The following is a 21238-nucleotide window of genomic DNA, read 5'->3' as shown; positions in this document are numbered from 1 at the left end:
TCAGAGAGGTCTCCCCCGGACCCATCCCTCTGTGTCTCCGCCCCCTCCTTGATCCTCTTCATGGCACTTTTCACCCGTCACACGTGGAATGTGAGTTCCATGAGAGTTGAAACACTGCCTTATTTCCTGCTGCATTCGACACAGTATGTGCTCAATAAATAGACAAATGAATTGTCAGATGTTGGCAAGTTCTAAGGAGAGGCAAGGGGAGCCTTTAAGAACAGGACATCACAACCAGTCAAGACTTTCATGATGCAGGGGGGCCTCAGAGTGCCTTTGATTTATAATGTCCTAGTATCTTGGTAGAGACTATAAGATCTAGTGGTAAGACAGAGAGAAAAGAGGACTTCTGGGCTTCCCTGGTGGTGCAGTGATTAAGAATCCGCCTGCCAATGCAGGGACACAGGTTTGAACCTTGGTCCGGGAAGATCCCACATGCCGCGGAGCAACTAAGCCCACACGCCACAACTACTGAGCCTGCGCTCTAGAGCCCACGAGCCACAACTACTGAAGCTTGCACGCCTACAGCCCTCGCTCCACAACAAGAGAAGCCACCGCACCGCAGTGAAAAGCAGCCCCCGCTCACCGCAACCAGAGAAAGCCCGCGCACAGCAACGAAGACCCAACACAGGCAAAAATAAATAAATAAATACATTTATATAAATTTAAAAAAAAGGGGACTTCCCACCATAAAAGCAACCTAAGAAGAAATAGGGAGATTGGGATTGACATGTACACACTGCTATATTTAAAATAGATAACCAACAAGGACCTACTGTATAGCACAGTGAACTCTATTCAATATTATGTAATGACCTAAATGGGAAAAGAATCTGAAAAAGAATAGATACACGTATATGTATAACTGAATCACTTTGCTGTACGCCTGAAACTAACACAACATTGTAATCACCTATTCTCCAATACAAAATACAAAGTTAAAAAAAAAAAAGAAATGTCTCATCTCACCTCATCTCAATCACTTTCCCAGTTGTGGATAGTTTCCCGCCCTCTCTGTTAATCTCAAGTGGTGGGAAAGAGCTGAGCTTAGAAATGTGCTCAGAAACAATTTACTGTCACTTGTGTCCCTCTTCCTCTAGTACCTCTAGGCCACTGTGGGAATGATAAAGGTGCCTGGGAGTTCCAGATCGTCCTACGTTACACTCTACATGGAAGCATCCGTGTGTCCAAATACTGCATTTTCATTCCATAAATTGTCTTTATAAGACTGTCCGAAGAGCAGTTCCTTAATGAAACTCACTCAACATGCAGTTTTAATGTGATTTTTTTTTCTAGAGCTTTTAGGGGTCTATACTAAAGGCTAATCCGCCAAGTCCAAATCAGGTGGTTGTTTTTTTTTTTGGCCACACCATGCGGCCTGTGGGATCCTAGTTCCCTAACCAGGGAGTGAACGTGGGCCTTGGGCAGTGAGAGCACAGAGTCCTAACCACCGGACCTCCAGGGAGTTCCCCAAATCAGGGGTTTGTAAATTGAACAATAAGTCATACAGGGAAGTAGTATATTCAAGCCACAAGATACAGAGGGTCCTACTGTACCCTGAATAGCAACAATAGGCTAAAGTGATACAAGCTTCAACCACCAGTTAAGGAGAGAAAAGATCTGTGTACAGAAGCATGTAATGCAACGCATTCACCTATAAGGTCATAAATGAAGAAGAAATTAATGGAAAACAGTTCACATGTATTTTGTGCCAAGGATGATGCCGGATACGAAAGTGGGCACGAGCTCGTTGGGCCATCTGACTAGCAACGAAGTCAATGGACTTCCCTGTGCATGACCGTAGGGAGAGCAGTGGGGGCGGGTCTGCTTCCTGGAATTAAATATGGAAGGTGCATCTTAGTCCTTGTTATTCAATTCCCTTTAGAGACAATTTCAGGAGAAGGCAAGTGACACAAAGGTTATGAAGTCTCGTGAGCCATGTGGCTTCTCACGGTACTTAGAGGTGTCCCACATTCCTGTGGATCTTGGATTTATTCCAGTCTCAGGCTGAGTTTGAACGACTCCACCACTCAGCAACAGTCTTCCATCACTGAAGTGCTGAAAGAGGGGGCTGAAAGGTCGTGTGGGGACGAAGGAGACAAATTCCGTCAGAGAAGAGTGGGGCAAACCTCCAGGACCCGGAATTAATCCCTCATCACTCTCCTGGTATGTCTGCATCAGTGACTTTGAAAAGATTTATGGCAATGGCTTCCCCTAGTGACTTAAGGAGGTGCCAAGATTCCTGGTGACAAGCAATGCTTATCAAATACACCAGAAACAGTGCTGGCCAGAAGGTCGATGTGAATGACAGGACAGTGAGGTTGCAGGTATTTATTTCTCAAACGCCCAGAATGTCCACACTATTGTACTCAGCGCTGTCACATACAGACGTGAGACTATGTGGATGGAGCATCCCAGAGTTGTGCAGTGCACGCGCTGTGCAACTGTATATGACTACCCCAACATATATAAAAGCTGGAGAAAACAGACACAGAAATAAATCCCATATCTAGGTGGTTAATCTGATTATACTAGTGAGCCAGAAAGAGGCACTGGGTTAATCTTATTTCTAGAAGAAAACACGTTCTGCTTAGATTGAAAAACTTAGCAGCTAAACAGTATGCACAGTAGATCCGAGTTGAGATTTTCCAACAGACTTATCTCAGTTCACAAATTCCATGCACTACTGACCCCAAACAGCTGTCCTAAGTACAGCTGGCAAGACTAATGAAATCAGGATGCCTTACACTCAAATGGCTTTGAGAGCAATTGTGCAGGGTACTGGTAGCCTTTTGCATGGTTACTGCAGGAAAAAAAATGTTTACAGACTCGTGTAACTGTACGAGAGGCACTGCTAGTCTAAGCTGAAAAAATAGGAGAATGTTCAAGGCTAGAAAGTGACCACTGTGGGGGAAGGGCAGCCTCGTGATAGAATTGGCATCGTTGCCATCCTTTTGGGAAAAGAGGTGGTTAGAAGAGGGGAGGGTGGAGAGAAGAACACGCTCACGGACCTACCACCAAGGAGGACTCTGGACACGTCTTATAATAAATGAAACATTTTTATCTCAAAATGCACATAATACATTCATATCCCAGTGTCCAAACCATTACCATCTTGAATATGCTTTCATACTCAATTTTGATTTAAACAAGAAGAACATTAACATTAAGAAACACAAATCTTCTTGGATTTTTCTCTTAAGAAAAAGTTACGGGGGAAAAGAAAATGTATAACAACCAATATGATATACCTCCTTAGCCCTCACCACCCACTCGTACCTACGCCCGAACTTCTGTTTAACTGTACGCAAGCCTTTCCTTCGCATCGGAAAGATTTAATTGAGCCAGGGGCTGGGTGGACTTAACAACAGCTGAACAGCCTGAAAAGCCTTACTTACTTCAAACAAGTCTGATTTTTTTTTCTCCTGTCCCCTAGGCTCAAAATGAGATTCCCTTTTACCTGCGATCTGGCATCGAGATCCCACATCCAGGCTGGTGGCAATGAAGTGGAGCTGAATGACGGTGATCTCTCTCGTGTCCGTTAGGAATTTGGAAAGTTAGAAAGGTGTCGCTTGTTGGGCAAGGTGACTCTCTACCCCTAACACAGAGTTCAACCTTCGCAGAAATACTGTGTATCTCTTTCTGTAGTATAAGTACATCTGTGCTTTATACATAAGAGTAAGACGTTTTCACCCCCAAGGACCAATTTTCCCCTGTTGGGGGCGACATCACCCTTGTTGAAAATGCATTTCCTAACGACAGCTACAAAAACTCAAGTCCACTTTGATTGTTCACGGCCAGCAATTCCAAAATCAATAATGATTTAGCACCACTTCAGTCAAAACAATTATATCTGAATCATTTTCAAAATCAAAAGGTGAGGAAAACAGTATAGTCTATGAAATACAATAAAACTGGGCGAAATAGTGCTCAGTCAGTAACATCCCAGTTAATCTTTTTCATTACTCTCAACTCATTAGGCTCTATCTGACGCTTGCTCATAGAATCAAAGATTTGATTATGGTTGAGTTTTACACACGTTTCAAAAAGCAAAGGACCAAAACGACTTCAGAGAAAAGATTTTTCTAGATGGTGGCAACGGGTAATTTGGAAAACCAGATAGAAAACATCTGTAGAAAGCATGGCAGTTTTCAGTTTACAGAAGAAATTAACTAACTAAACTAGCTCACAGATGACCTGAAAATAAACAGCACCCAAAGTTATCTGTGTGATAAAAACAAGAATGCTTCATGAGAAAATCACTGTGGTACAGCAGAAAGTAACACAACCTTGTAAATCTATTATTTGTTTCAAATTAAAAAAATCACTGTGCTATCTGCACATACAGTTGAGGGGAAACTTTCATGTCCTATTACATCTCCAAAAGCCCCTACCCCCAGCGTTTTCAAAAACTCATGGCAAGAATCTTAGTAAGCCTAAGAAACAGAATACTCATTAACAAGTACAGAATATATCCTGGCCACTACGAGGAGTGTTATGCATTTTTATATTGTCTCAAAAATAGTGGCAGAAAAGAAAGTACATCCTTTGTATAAGCCAACTTAAAAATCTGCATCACATGAAAAATTGAGCTCACCTACCTTCACTGGTCCATGTTCATAACTGGAGCTCTGCACCAACTGCAGAGAAGACATCATGAAAATATTCACCATTGCCCACTGTCTGTACATTTTGAATATTCTAATATCCACTGATTACCAAGCAGTTGACCTCAGGCAGCTAGAGCAAACTGGTTCAAAAGGCATTCTCCAGAAGGAAAGTTCGAAACCCCAGGAGTTCACAGGGAAAAACAATCAGTTGTGATCAAAATCAATTAGTCAAGGTACGTTTCTGCACAATCTTATGGGGGGGGAGAGAACAGAAAAAAAGTTTAAATGTTCGTACGCTCCAAAAATAATCAGGAAGTGGAAATGTCTTCTACTTGAAATGAGAAGGCCTCTAAGTCCATTTCATTTCCAGCAAACTAAAAAAAAAAAAATCTTCCCCCGCGCTATGCCCCAGGTTTGAGTTGTTTTAGAAGGAGGTGGTTTGGCCACCAGTGTTTGCAGCTACAGAAGGCCGGGACCCAGTTGTGGATTCAAACTTTTTTCACAACCCTCATGGAAGCTTGCAGGAGCATGTGTCTTAAATCTGACACAGATTTTGGCAGAAAAAACAGGGAAGTCTTGGCCGTAATCCTGTCGTGTCCCTACCAATAGCAGGGCAGTTTTGAAAACTGACTGAAACGCTCAGAACTGCTGTTACTTTACCCACGCAGATAACCTGTAACATGAAACCCCAGCACATAGGCATCAAAATTGCGCTGCTCAGAAAGAGACCTCAGATGCTCACGCACCTCCATCAGTGACACACAGAGAGTAATCAAATGTGCTTTAAAAAACACACAGGCACAAAGATGACAAAATATCCACATGCCCATGAAAAGGAAAACATAGACAAAATAATTTTTTTAACAGAAGTAACTTAGATTGAAATGAAGAACACTGATTTTTAAAGAAGCAACAATTAGGTTCATTTGCTTGGGCCAGGAAGTATCTCACAGACATTGCTATAGAAAACATGTCATCACTTGAGTGTGGAATTCTCTTTTTTTTTTTTTGCGGTACGCGGGCCTCTCGCTGCTGTGGTCTCTCCCGTTGCGGAGCACAGGCTCCGGACGCGCAGGCCCAGCGGCCACGGCTCACAGGCCCAGCCGCTCCGCGGCACGTGGGATCCTCCCGGACCGGGGCACGAACCCGTGTCCCCTGCATCAGCAGGTGGACTCTCAACCACTGCGCCACCAGGGAAGCCCAGAGTGTGGAATTCTTTAGAAGCACTGGTGAAGTCAGCTTTGGAAACTGGATGCACTGAACGGGTGGATGCCACAAAGGGCAAAATTCTAGAAGGCAGCCAGACCTGCCCTTGTGCTTGTCACCAGTTTCCAATCTTTGATTTCCAGGTTTTGGCTCTTTCAAAGCCGTTTTTCGCATTTCTGAAATCAAGAATGGCCTGAGAAATCTCTTCATCTGTGTTCATCACAAATGGACCTAGAGCAGAAAGAGACATTCCGAAAGTTCTGGGTGACGAGAATATTTTCTTCTATCATGAAAATGGTATGTATTTCTGTAGTTCTTAATTTGAGACAAACTCAGGCATATCTGAACAGCAGAAGGTTATTTTTGCAGCATCCAGTCTCCGAGGACTGTAATACAAGTTTCTTGACTACGATTGTGTATGATTATAAAGACCAAATTTCAGATAAACAAATGCAATTATATCTCACTCATTCATTGCAGGCTGTCATCAGCAATGGCAATCTCTTTATTCAAAACATTCTTAGGTTTGGTTCTATTACAACCAGTTTTGTAGCTGTTAGTTCTTTTTATCTTTATTTTTTATTGAGGTATAAATGACTTACAGCATTATAATAGTTTCAGGTGAACAATATAGTGATTCAATATTTGTATATATTGGGGAATGATCGTCACAATAGGTCTAGTTAACATCTGTCACTATACATAGTTACATAAGTTTTTTTCTTGTGATGAGAACTTTTAAGATTTATTGTAGTTGTCAGTTGCACTAGCATTGGCTGATGTCAAGAATTTAACTGATCTGATTTTTTAAATTGGCAAATCTTGTCACAGTGTTGGTATCTCCACAGTATATGAGGCTGTGTCCTTGCATGAGGGGTCTAAGTCATTTTTGACAATTAGTAGCATCTCACTGACAATAAAAAGGAGATTATAAAAATTTCAAGTCAAGAAAGCATCACATTTTGGATTCTCTAGGGGTCAGTGCACTTTTCCTGTAAAGGGCCAGACAGTATATATTTTAGATTTTGTGGGTCAAACGGTGTCTGTCTCAACTACTCAACTCTTCTGCTGAAGCGCAAAGCAGCCACAGACAATACAGAAGTGACTAGGGATGGCTGTGTTCCAATAAAACTTCATTTACAAAGACATGCAGTGGACAGATTTGGCCCATGGTCACAGTTTGTCTAATTCCTAGGGCTGAACTTGGCATTTGCTAAAAGTGTAGAAGTCTTCCCCTAATCGACCAGGAGGCAAAATGTCTGCCTCTTCCCTCTCTTCACAAACTGTAGGAGCATCCACCTGTTGGATAAACGAGGCCAGCTCTTATATGGCATTGGCAGTGCTTGAAAGCGGTTGACAGATTTGTCCATTCGGTCAGTATATTTCTCCCCCCAGTCTTCAGAGGTGCCGTCAGGAACCTTTTACGAAGTGCCTCCTCTAAGAGGCTTTCTCTGAGAGACCCGGATTAAAGTATCACTTAAAACTTGGAATAACACAGGCAAACTTCTTAACCACTCTTGGCGTTATCAGCACAGATTCGGCACCCACTTTAGCGCTTGAGAAGGAAGACCCAGGATCACATGCTTTGATGATGCTGAGGCACTTTCGGGAGATTGTAGGGAATAGGATGGCAAGAGAAAGGGAAAACAGGTAGCAGGTGTGTAAATTCATTCATTCACTCAATGACCTATCTATCCAGGATTTATTGCACGCTTATCAAATGACGAACATGGTGCTAGGAGCTAGAGATATAAAGCTGAAAGACAAATTAATGACAGACTCCCTCCCCTCAAGGACCTCAAATCTATAACACAAACAGATACGAAAACAAATTATTACAAAACAGTGTGATAAACAGAATGATAAAAGTATGGAAAATGCAAAGAATCAGCACAGAAGGGGAGAAGGAGGTGATGCCTGCACTGGCAGACGTGGCGGAACGGCGTTTTCGGGACCGGCCTGCAGAAGGACGTGAGGGTGCGGAAAAGGAGGAGGGTGGAGTCTGATATGAGCAAGAGGCCCGAGCCCTCTGGGTTTTGGACGCCATCTATGGGAAGAAGTTTGGACATAATTCTGCAGGTGATCTGGAATCACTGAAGGGTTAAGGACAGAACAATGTGATCTGATCTGCAGTTTTTAGAAGAAGACTTTGGCATCAGGGTAGAGAAAATGCCTGGCCTGGGAGGCTGAGTTGATGGTGCAATTGTTTAAGGGTAACTGAGACACAGGACACAGGAAGCTGTGGGTAGAGCAAGGAACTCAGTCCTGGATATTCTGACATGAAGGCGCTGGAGACAATCAGATAGCTGCCTGGCAGAGGTGCTCGGTACATTGTTGGAAATAGGGGTCTGGGGCTCGCAAGACATATTTCACCTGGAGATGGAGATGTGGACTGTACTAGGTAGGAAACAATGAGAGAGCCCTCATGTGCAAAAACAATCGTAAATCCAAGAGGGTATCCTGGAAAAGCCACCATTTTAAAGGACGCAGAGGGGAAAGGGAGATGGAACAGAGAAAACGAGAGCAGGTACTGGGCCAAGGACTGACTTCCTGCACGTCATAATTTTGCTATAGATGAGACTTGCGGAGCACCTCTCCCCTCCCTCAATTACTTTTCTGTACAAACAGTACACTTCCGGGCTTCCATCTTGACACTTCTCTGGGGTATTCTGCTGTGATCACGTGGGAATCTTATTAACATGTATATTCTGAGTCATGAGGTCTGGAGTGGGGTCTGAAGCTCTGCATTTCTAACTATCTCTCCAGTGATGCCAATGCTGCTGGTCCATGGACCACTTTGAGAAACAAGGGAAGCGTTGGAAGTGTGAGCCCTCCAAAGCCAAGGGGAGGAAGCTCATCTCCTCAAATCCTCCAGAAGAAAACTGAAGCCAGAAAGTATATGTTTTTGTTTTTCTTCTTTTTTTGGGGGGGGTAATATATAACTAAATTAATTAATTTTTTTTTTGAAATTGAGGTATAACCAACATACAGCATTATATTAGTCTCCAGTGTACAACGTAATGATTTCGTATTTGTATATACTGGGAAATGATCGCCATAATAAGTCTAGTTAACATCTGTCACCATACACAGTGACAGAATTTGTTTTCTTGTGATGAGAACTTTTTTTTTTTTTTTTTTTGTGGTACGCGGGCCTCTCACTGTTGTGGCCTCTCCCGTTGCTGAGCCCAGGCTCCAGACACACAGGCCCAGCGGCCATGGCTCACGGACCCAGCCGCTCCGTGGCATGTGGGATCCTCCCGGACCGGGGCACGAACCCGTGTCCCCTGCATTGGCAGGCGGACCCCCAACCACTGCGCCACCAGGGAAGCCCCCGATGAGAACTTTTAAGGTCTATTCTCTTAGCAACTTTCAAATATGCAGTACAACGTTACTGACTATCATCACCATGCTGTACATTACTTCCCCCAGAAAGCATGTTTCTTAATTGAACAAGAAAATTATTTGCTAGTTATCAATAATCCCACAAATCCTCTTTTAAACTACACTGTTCATCCCTTCTCTAATTAAAGCTTTGAATTCCCTCCCTCTCCTGTAATAAAAATGGTGTGAGTTGAATCTCTCATTGTGTAGAAACTTCCTATAGTGGAGAGAGCACAAGACAAGGGTTTAGGAGACTAGGGTTCAAATCCCAGCTCCACCACCAACAATTACTTCCCAGCAGAGAAGCCACAGGGCAGAGCAAGGGGCAACCAGGCACAGTGAGAGGCGGAAGGGCAGGGTGGTTAGAAACCAGACAGCCTCAGTGTGAATCCACCTATGTGGCCAACAAACCTCTGCACCTCCGCTTCCTCATCCATAAAGTGGGGATGAGAGTACCTACCCTGTCAGGTTGTTCTTAAGCTTAAATGAATTAATATTTGGAAAGCACTCTGACCAATCCTAGTAGACAGTAAATGCTGCCGAGATATCTGTTATGTAAATAAGTGGAACATCTGGATTCCGTTTTCCTCAACAACTAGTACTGGTTCCCAAATAGTCGAGAGATGGCTGTGGTGGCCCTCAAACATGCACAGGTAAAAGAAAAACTTAAACGTCTGGGTTTGAAAGAGTTAGCAAAATAAAATTAATAAATAAAACGAACAAGCAGAATGCTTTGCCTCTCATTAGCTGAGGTTTCAGGGGCCATCTCTATGTTGTCTGGTTAATCCGAATTTGTGTGTGCTGGCACACCCAGTGTCCCCGAGTTGCAAGCCTCTGGGAGAAAATTCACAGGGGATGAATGTCGCCTGTTGTAGTTGGAGTCTTGGTTTTCATCACTGATGCAGAGGACATCGCTTAACTGAAAAGGTTTCCATCCCACACATCTTTTTCCCACCTAAATTCTAGCTGCTATTAATAAAGATGATGACCCTACTCAATCTGTCGGCAGGCTTCTTCCAGAAGAACAAACTATTTCAGGGCTGTTCAACCAAAAGAAAATGACAACTATGAACCTTTGGAGTGGAAATCAGAAGTCCGCAAAATGGAGTCAAACGCTATGGGCTAGGTGGAGTATAATTTAATGCTTTTCCCTGAAGCTACTAATAAAACAAAATAGACTATTTTAAAAATAATCAGTGCTCTATAGACCAGATAGATCTAATTGATATTTACAGAACATTCCACCCAAAAGTGGCAGAATACACTTTCTTCTCAAGTGCACATGGAGCATTCTCCAGGACAGATCACATCCTGGGTCACAAATCAAGCCTCAGAAAATTTAAGAAAATTGAAATCGTATCAAGCATGTTTTCTGACCACAACGCTATGAGAATGGAAATCAACTACAGGAAAAAAAACTATAAAAAACACAAATACATGGAGGCTAAACAGTGTGCTACTAAATAACCAAGGGATCACTGAAGAAATCAAAGAAGAAATTAAAAGATACATAGAAACAAATGACAACAAAAACACTACGACCCAAAACCTATGCGACACAGCAAAAGCAGTTCTAAGAGGTAAGCTTATAGCAATACAATCTCACCTCAAGAAACAAGAAAAATCTCAAACAACTTAACCCTACACTTAAAACAACTAGAGGAAGAACATATGTATATGTACAGCTGATTCACTTTGTTATAAAGCAGAAACTAACACACCACTATAAAGCAACTATACTCCAAAAAAGATGTTAAATAAATAAATAAATTAATTAATTAATTAATTAAAAGGTCCAACTAAAAAAAAAAAAGAACAAAGAAAACCCAAACTCAGTAGAAGGAAATAAATCATAAAGATCAGAGCAGAAAAAAACGAAACAGAAATGAAGAAAATAATAGCAAAGATCAGTAAGACTAAAAGCTGGTTCTTTGAGAAGATAAACAAGATTGATAAACCCACAGCCAGACTCACCAAGAAAAAAAGGAAGAGGACACAAATCAATAAAATTAGAAATGAAAAAGGAGAAATCACAACTGACACTGCAGAAATACAAAGGATTATAAGAGACTACTACAACTATATGCCAATAAAATGGTCAACCACGAAGAAATGGACAAATTTTTGGAAAGGTACAATTTTCCAAGACTGAACCAGGAAAAATTAGAAAATATAAACAGACCTAACACAAGTAATGAAATTGAAACCGTAATTTAAAATCTTCCAACAAACAAAAGCCCAGGACCAGATGGCTTCACAGGCAAATTCTATCAAACATTTAGAGAAGAGCTAACACCCATCCTTCTCAAACTCTTCCAAAAAAATTGCAGAGGGAGGAACACCCCCAAATTCATTCTATGAAGCCACCATCACCCTGATACCAAAACCAGAAAAAGATATCACAAAAACAGAAAATTATAGACCAATATCACTGATGAACATAGATGCAAAAATCCTGAACAAAATGCTAGCAAACAGAATCCAACAGCACATTAAAAGGATCATACACCATGAACAAGTGGGATTTATCCCAGGGATGCAAGGATTCTTCAATATATGCAAATCAATCAATGTGATACAAAACATTAACAAATTAAGGAATAAAAACCATATGATCGGGCTTCCCTGGTGGCGCAGTGGTTGAGAGTCCGCCTGCCGATGCAGGGGACACGGGTTCGTGCCCCAGTCCGGGAAAATCCCACATGTCGCGGGGCGGCTAGGCCCATGAGCCATGGCCCCTGAGCCTGTGCATCCGGAGCCTGTGCTCCGCCACGGGAGAGGCCACAACAGTGAGAGGCCCGCGTACCGCAAAACAAAAACAAACCAAACAAACAAAAACAACAAACAAAAAAACATACGATCATCTCAACAGATGCAGAAAAAGCTTGTGACAAAATTCAACACCCATTTATGATAAAAAAAAAAAACTCTCCAGAAAACAGGCATAGAGGGAACCTACCTCAATATAATAAAGGTCATATATGACAAACCCACAGCAAGCATCATACTCAATGGTGAAAAACTGAAAGCATTTCCACTAGGATCAGGAACAAGACAAGGGTGCCCACTCTCGCCACTACTATTCAACATAGTTTTGGAAGTCCTAGCCACAGCAATCAGAGAAGAAAAAGAAATAAAGGGAATACAAATTGGAAAAGAAGAAGTAAAACTGTCACTGTCTGCAGATGACATGATACTCTACATAGAAAATCCTAAAGATGCCACCAGAAAACTATTAGAACTAACCAATGAATTTGGAAAGGTTGCAGGATACAAAATTAATGCACAGAAATCACTGGCATTCCTATACACCAACAATGAAGAAACAGAAAGAGAAATTAAGGAAACACTCCCATTTACCATTGCAACAAAAAGAATAAAATACCTAAGAATAAACCTGCCTAAGGAGGCAAAAGACTTGTACTCAGAAAACTATAAAACACTGATGAAAGAAATCAAAGATGACATAAACAGATGGAGAAACATACCATGTTCTTGGATTGGAAGAATCAATATTGTGAAAATGACTATACTACCCAAAGCAATCTACAGATTCAATGCAATCCTTATGAAACTACCAATGGCATTCTTCACAGAATTAGAACAAAAAAATCTTACAATTCGTATGGAAACACAAAAGACTCCTAATAGCCAAAGCAATCTTGAGAAAGAAAAACGGAGCTGGAGGAATCAGGCTCCCCGACTTCAAACTATACCACAAAGGTACAGTAATCAAGACAGTATGGTACTGGTACAAAAACAGAAATATAGATCAGTGGTACAGGATAGAATGCCCAGAGATAAACCCATGCACATATGGTCACCTAATTTACGTCAAAGGAGGAGGCAAGAACATACAGTGGAGAAAAGACAGCCTCTTCAATAAGTGGTGCTGGGAAAACTGGACAGCTACTTGTAAACGAATGAAGTTAGAACACTACCTAACACCATACACAAAAATAAACTCCAAATGGATTAGAAACTTAGATATAAGACCAGACACTATAAATCTTTTAGAGGAAAACCTAGGAAAACCACTCTTTGACATACACCATAGCAAGATCTTTTTTGACCCACCTCCTGGAGTAACAGAAATAAAAACAAAAATAAACAAATGGGACTTAGTTAAACTTAAAAGCTTTTGCACAGCAAAGGGAACCATAAACAAGACAAAAAGACAATCCTCAGAATGGGAGAAAATATTTGCAAATGAAACAACAAAGGATTAATCTCCAAAATGTACAAACAGCTCATGGAGCTCATTATCAAAAAAACAAACAATCCAGTTAAAAAATGGGCGGAAGACCTCAATAGACATTTCACCAAGGAAGACATATAGACGGCCAACAGGCACATGAAAAGATGCTCAGCACCACTAATTATTAGAGAAATGCAAATCAAAACTACAATGAGGTATTACCTCACACCGGTCAGAATGGCCATTATCAAAAAAGCTAGAAACAATAAACGCTGGAAAGGCTGTGGAGAAAAGGGAACCCTCCTACACTGTTGGTGGGAGTGTAAATTGATACAACCACTATGGAGGTTCCTTAAAAAACTAAAAAAAACCTGCCATATGACCCAGCAATTCCACTACTGGGCATATACCCTGAGAAAACCGTAATTCAGAAAGAGACATGCACCACAATGTTCACTGCAGCACTACTTACAATAGCCAGGACATGGAAGCAAACTAAATGTCCATCGACAGATGAATGGATAAATATGTGGCACGTATATACAATGGAATATTTCTCAGCCATGAAAAGAAATGAAACTGAGTTATTTGTAGTGAGGTGGAGGGACCTAGAGTCTGTCATACAGAGTGAAGTAAGTCAGAAAGAGAAAAACAAATACTGTATGCTAACACATATATATGGAATCTAAAAAAAAAAATGGTACTGAAGAACCTAGTTGCGAGGCAGGAATAAAGATTTAGACATAGAGAATGGACTTGAGGACACAGGCGGGAGGGGGAAGCTGGGGAGAAGTGAGAGTAGCATCAACATATATACACTACCGAATGTAAATTGGTTGGTGGGAAGCAGCAGCATAGCACAGGGAGATCGGCTCAGTGCTCTGTGATGACCTAGACGGGTGGGACAGGGAGGGTAGGAGGGAGACGCAAGAGGGAGAGGATATGGGGACATGTGTATGCATATGGCTGATTCGCTTTGTTGTGCAACAGAAACTAATACGGTATTGTGAAGCAATTATACTCCAATAAAGTTCTATTAAAAATAATAAGTAAAATAAAAGTAATCAGTGTTCTTTAAATTTATGATCAGCCAGGTTTATTTTTTTTCTGAAATCACTGTGCATACCTGTAGGCAAGGCAAGGTAGTGTAATAGGATTTTAATGCATGTTAAATTTAATAATCAGATAAGCGGACATACACTATGTTTTGTAGCATTTATCTAAGTAATAGGTTGGGTTCTGGATGCTTTTAGACGTTCTTCATTCAATCAAACAACAGTATTTTGAGGAAGTCAAGACAAAGAATTAAAGTGACTATTATGAGTCCTTATTCCAGGATTTTCTGCCTCCAAGTACAGTTATCTCTATTTGTTTTGTTTTTATTGACATATAGTTGATTTACAATGTTGTGTTAATTTCTGCTGTACGGCAAAGTGATTCAGTTATACATATGTATACACATACATCCATGTATATTATTTTCCATTACGGTCTATTATAGAATATTGAATATAGCTCGCTGTGCTGTACAGTAAGACCTTGTTGTTTACCTGTTTTATATCTTCGGGTTTTTTTCTTTTATTTTTTTTGGCTGTGCCATGCAGCTTCCGGGATCTTAGTTCCCCGACCAGGGATTGAACTCGGGGCCACGACAGTGAAAGCACCGAGTCCTAACCACTGGACCACCAGGGAAGTCCCTCTATTTGTTTTTTAAAATAAACTAAGAGTGACTGAAATATTTTAGAAACTTCCAAAGAAATATTCCTAAGAGGTCGCCATTTTTCACTAAAATTACAATAGACTACAAGGACAGTACTGAAATCACTGTTATTTATGGGAATTCTCTGGCAGTCCAGTGGTTAGGACTCGGTGCTTTCACTGCCATGGGCCTGGGTTCAATCTCTGGGAACTAAGATCCTGCAAGTAGTGCAGCGCGGCCAAAAAGAAAAAAAAAAAAGAAAGAAATCACTGTTATTTTTGGTAAAGATAAAAACGATATTCAAGTCCCCAGTAGACCACAAAATCTTTTTTAAGTTGAAATTCCCTATGACACTATGTAAAAAACACTATTTTTGTTTTCCCCACAGTTCAAACCTCAATGTCCTACATGTGGTAGGTACTCAAGAAATGTTTCCTTAAAGGAAAGAGAATGAATGTAGAAGTGAAAACCATGTATATATTTTCCTTTCACAATGGAGAAATAAAACAAAATCCTCAACTTTGTAGATGGAGAGAGGACAAAAATCCAGCTTTCTTCCCGGTGACCCTATATATGGACACTACTTTCAAAGCAAAGGAAAACCAACCAAAGAAATCGCCATCATGTGGGGCTTACCATGTTGGACAACTGGTTCTCTTTAATGGCTCCCCAGCAATCAGGACGAAGTGGTTTCTCTCAGGATCCTAAAGTCAAGAAAGAGACCATCAAACAATAAACAGCCTTATTTTTGAATGTCTGATTAGGAAGGATACGAAGTTGACATTCGGGCCAAAGGGAGGATGTCCCTAATTCTAAAGATAAATTCCAGAAATATTTTCTGTGCAACGCATGATGTGGAAATGCTTATTCTTTAAGATGTTTGGTAGCAATCAGAACTCAAGAATATGTCCCGAACACCAAGATAATAACCTTCTCTAATAAAGAAGGAGAATTTAAATTAAGATTTTCCTTTAACTAGAAACATCTTTATGACAAACTATGTAATTGACTTGGCCTATTATAGAGCTTATAATTTCCTGCTAAAAATTTAATTTTTAAAAGTGAAGATTATTTATGCAAATCCAAAAGTAACATTTTATTACTTTTGACATTTATTACTATTAATGTAAAATATGCCCCAGAAATGTTGCACTAAATGGAACCTTACGAAAACATCCCAGGAGGTTTCCGTGGTGGCACAGTGGTTAAAAATCTGCCTGCCAATGCAGGGGACACGGGTTCGAGCCCTGGTCCGGGAAGATCCCACATGCCGTGGAGCAACTAAGCCCGTGAGCCACAACTACTGAGCCTGCGCTCTAGAGCCCCCGAGCCACAACTACTAAAGCCCGCGTGCCTAGAGCCCGTGCTCTGAGAAGCCACCGCAATGAGAAGCCTGCGGACTGCAACAAAGAGTAGCCCCCGCTCGCTGCAACTAGAGAAACCCTGCGCACAGCAACGAAGACCCAATGCAGCCAAAAATGAACAAAAAAATAAATAAATTTATTTTTTAAAAAATCCCCAAGATACCTGCTCAGGCAAATTTCTCTCCAAAAGGGTCCTATTGTGTTAAAGTCTCTAAAAGTTTTTGTTTAGAATTAAGATGAGGTTTTTTTCCCTGAAAGTGAAAACAAAAATTAATTATTAAACCCAGCAGTAGTGTGGCTGCAGGGAAAGATACACTTTTCTATATATCATTTGGGAGATTTTAAGTGGGTGCTGTAATCCTTCTAGAGAGCACTTTGACAATATGACTTCAAGCCCTCCTAATCGCTGATGTCCTCTGACCCAGTAATGCCAGAGAAACCAGCAGAAGAACCTCCCATCACACTTGTGATAATATAAATATGTGATAATATATTATATGCTCCTACTCATATAAAGCTCTTTAATTAGAAATAATTACAATGTTACTAGTACCAGAAGATTTATCACTGGATTCAATTAACATGAAGCATATGATGAACGAAGTCTTTAATCTTCCATGTAGTTAGAAATATTTGTATCTTACAGAACCGACATTTATTTCTCCTTCTGCCTCTAACTTTAAAAAATTAAAAGGGAATTTAGGGTCGAATGGTTTCTGCAAAAGTCTTAATTTACTTACTCCCTACAGTCCCAGGGCTGTGCATTTAGTACATCCACCCAGTGGATGCTTTAATCATTTCTTCATGTTTAAAAAACATCTGTTTAACCATTCCCAGGCCTGTATTTATTTACACATCACCTTATGTATCCATAACCCAATTTGCTGTCAAAATATGCCAATGTGAACTCAGCTGAAAATCAAAGAGTAAGCTAAAAAGGCTTCTGCTAATTCAAATTTTAAAAACAGATGTCATAAACCCCATGTACTAAAGTTTAGTCTTTTAACCTTAGTACAGACCCTCACTCAATCTCCACTTATTCTCACATTATACACAACATTAATAATTAAGCTTTGCGGTTATCAGATCCATGAGATTCAAAGCTAGAAGACAGGAAAGCACTACTATACAGCAATACATGGAAATGGACAGCTCAACATCAATTATGGAAATTAAACACACACCAAAAAAAACTATGAAAAACAGGCACAGAAGCTTAAAAATTAGTCTAGGACCACTTACTGTAGTAGCCAGCAGGCCCTAAAGACATCGTCACACTTTATAGCTCAGGACAGTAATTAATATACATGCTGATGACCCAGTGTTATGAACAAGTTAAACTGTGCATACTACTATGCAATAGCCCAACAGTGCCCAAGAAAGGGGAAGGTTTCTACCTAAGGGCTTTGAAGGGGTGGAATTTCAGTTGCGAATCAAATGACATATTCAAGAAAAGTATCTTAGAAAAATAGTTCTGATCGCTGGTGCTACACCATTTATAATTTAATCTGAGGGAAGACATCACTAAAAAGTGTTTCGAGGTGCTTGGTTTTCGAGGGGATAAACACTTGAGTTCTAGGGTCAGGAGGCAGAGGAGAAAGGGTCGGGGGTCATGAGAGAAGGGGAAAGGAAAGGCCTACCTCCTTGTGCCATGGGTGTGCGACTCCTCAGAATGTAAGTTTCTTAATTCAGAAGATGTGTCTTTTGTGAGTGACAAACGTGTCCTACAGTTTACACAGTTTGGAATAATAATAAAGTGTTCAAAATACAAGTTTTGCTCCTTTTGATATTACTCAAATCAAATGATGACTTTCATTTATAAGTCAGACAGTAGGATAAAAGGACACTTGCATTTGGACTGAAATGAAAAATGATTCAACTGCTGGGTGCTGAGTTGTTTGGGAGTTCGGCTTTCCATTTCAGAAAGCTGAAGGTTGGAAGTGAGCCAGAAACAGAAAAACAAATATTGCTTGCATGTGGAATCTAGAAAAATGATACAGATGAACTTATCTGCAAAGCAGAAATAGAGACACAGACACAGAGAACAAACGTATGGATACCAAGGGGGAAAGGGGGGTGGGATGAATTGGGAGATTGGGATTGACATATATACACTACCATGTATAAAACAGATAAATAAGAACCTACGGTATAGCACAGGGAACTCTACTCAGTGCTCTGTAGTAACCTAAATGGGAAAAGAATTTTAAAAAGAGTTGGATATAAGTATATGTATAACTGATTCACTTTGCTATACACCTGAAACTAACTCAACATTGTCAAGCAACTATACTCCAATAAAAATTAAAAAAAAAAAAAAAAAGAAAGAAAGAAAGAAAGCTGAAGCCTGGTCCAAGCTTCTCTGAATGATTTTTTTTACAAAATTAACCTCTGCCTGGCCCCTTCCCCTCTAACCTAAGCCAGATGTTTTGGGTCTTTTTCTTTTTTCTTAAGTGCATCCTTTTTCCTCCCTTAACTAGCCTTCTTTGGTGAAAGCTGATCATCTTTCTGGATATTCAGTAGAGTGCTTTTGTGGCTCCAAGTCCCGAATGTTGCTATCTTGAAAAGTCCTCCTCTATGGCGACCTTGGGTACAGTGTCAAATGATGAAAATCAGGCCAAAGCAAAGAGAAAGACAGACTTGCTTAAGATCATGAGACCCTGTGTGGATCTAAGTCAGGGGTTTAGGCCCTGTTAGGTTCTGATGAAGAGACCCTCACACAAAGGGAACAGAAGTTCACTTACTGCTTCATGGACAGTTGCCCCAACTGAAACTCACGATCTTTTGGGGCCCAGACCATGTTTTTCACTTTGGCACACCTTCTCAGAGTTCCTAGTTTCGAGTCAGGCCCTTCTGGGTTTACGTAATAATTTACTTTTACAAATTGCTCTTTCTTATTCCATAAATACTGGCAAGACATGTCTTGAGTTCCACTGACACCAACGATAAATGATCGAAGCCCAGATGAAGGTGCTAGGATTTATTTACGGTGTTGATAACTTCTACACTGTGAGTATGTACTCAGAGTTTGATTGATTAATCAGAAATACAAAGCTTGAGATGGCAGTGGGACTCCGAGAAGGAAACTAAGGGCATGCTTTTGCATCAGGAACATTTATTATGGTGAAATATTACCTGAAAACATTATCAGAAAGAAACTGAGCTTTAACAGGACTTAACTGCATGTAATTGTTCTTACTAGACTTGACTGTTTATACTTCTTAGGCCAACTGAAAGAGAAAACAGTGAACTGTTACCAGTTTTTGAAGATGAATGGTTTATTTTATTATGAATTTTTACACATCAGCAAAAAGTTGTCTCTAGCTTTAAAAGGGTGTTTTAGTTGTCTTTTGATCTGTATTTATTTTTATTTTTATTTTTTTGTGGTACGCGGGCCTCCCACCGTCGCGACCTCTCCCGTCGCGGAGCACAGGCTCCGGAAGCACAGGCTCAGCAGCCACGGCTCACAGGCCCAGCCGCTCCGCGGCACGTGGAATCCTCTCGGACCGGGGCACGAGCCCGTGTCCCCTGCATCGGCAGGCGGACTCTCAACCACTGCGCCACCAGGGAAGCCCTCGATCTTTATTTTAATCAAATATGAATCTGTATTAGTTTAATGAATTCCCCATGAATGGTGCCAGTTAAAGAGTATCCTTATTCTCAGGTATGGTTTTGATGGCAGTCAATGAGGAACTGATTGTCTACCTTGACAAACTACACGTAAGTTTGCTAATCCACGAGGCTTAAGACTTTCTCAATAGGACACTAGTATGAACATGAGTTTTAAGCTGAGATCAACTCTTAATATCAAATCCATGTGCTCCTGATCATGGAGCCACCGTGACAACCAGGGTACCGATTGTGGGCCAAAGCAGCACAGGGAGCTTTAACGCTTGAAACAGAGGTTGTTCCAGGGTGACCATTACAGTCCAGGCTTAAATGTCCAGAGGGGCCCAGGGTTGATCCCCATCTCTAAGAACAATGAAAAAGTTAAGGCCATTCTGAAGGCACTGCTGGGGTTTAGGCTTCCTCTAAGAAGTCAGAGAGTCTGGCTTAAAGACTCTTCAATCTAGCACAAACCAAGCCCCCTGCAGTTGCTACCCACCATGGAAGACTTCAGAATACAGTCACAAAAGACAATCCACACTCTGAGTGAAAAAGGTAGGGGTCCCTGCAGCCTAATATGTGCTGGTCTAAGACGAGTCAAATGCTAAAATGGAGCCGGGAAACCTGGGGAGAGAAAAGATGTGATCTATCAATACATCAACTCTTCCCTGCCCTCCTTGCCTGCCCTGGAGGACTGGCCATTCTAGAGGAAACTTCCCAGGCTCCTGAGCCACCAGGAAGACAGGCATGATGGTGAAGACACAGAGTAAGAAGCAAAGAAAGGGCAGGGAGAGCAGTGCCAGAGGGAAGCTGGGGACTATATATCAACTCCTCATTCCTGTCCACAACTCCATGCACATGGGAATAAGGGAGAACTGGGAAGGCACAGCTTCCTTCTTTATTCCTCAGGGTAAGTCTAGTTCCAAGTGAAGATACCGCTGGCCTGGAGCCCGAGTGAATTAGGGTCCTTTAGGGCCTTTGTAGAAACTCATGTGCCCTAAACCTTGGGGCCTAAGGTATAAATCCTCACTAGGTAACACGTACGTGGCATGAGCACCTGTCACATCAGGTGTTTAGATAAGTGACCTTTCCAGCTACCATCATTGGGCACCCACTATGTTCCAGACCAGGGATTAGTAAACTTGTCCTTGTAAAGAGCCAGGGAATAAAG

At 41.1% G+C, this 21238-nt stretch overlaps 2 protein-coding genes across 2 annotated transcripts in view; both read right to left on the bottom strand.

Annotated features, from left to right (window-relative positions):
* Nucleotides 1-4691, bottom strand: part of VEGFD (vascular endothelial growth factor D) — a 43732-nt gene extending 39041 nt beyond the window's left edge. Inside the window, exon 1 of the mRNA XM_007466329.1 lies at nt 4602-4691. Within this exon, the coding sequence (XP_007466391.1) occupies nt 4602-4691 (90 nt within the window). The remainder of the gene's footprint in view (nt 1-4601) is intronic.
* A 1240-nt stretch (nt 4692-5931) lies between these two features.
* PIR (pirin) overlaps nt 5932-21238 on the bottom strand; it is a 98573-nt gene continuing 83266 nt past the window's right edge. Inside the window, 3 exon segments of the mRNA XM_007472047.1 lie at nt 5932-6047; nt 15734-15755; nt 15757-15801. Coding sequence (XP_007472109.1) covers nt 5932-6047; nt 15734-15755; nt 15757-15801 — 183 coding nt within the window.

The sequence above is a fragment of the Lipotes vexillifer genome, unplaced genomic scaffold (genome assembly GCF_000442215.2).
Source record: "Lipotes vexillifer unplaced genomic scaffold, Lipotes_vexillifer_v1.1 scaffold169, whole genome shotgun sequence".
NCBI classification, from domain to species: domain Eukaryota; kingdom Metazoa; phylum Chordata; class Mammalia; order Artiodactyla; family Lipotidae; genus Lipotes; species Lipotes vexillifer.
This window is presented reverse-complemented; position numbering and strand designations above follow the sequence as displayed.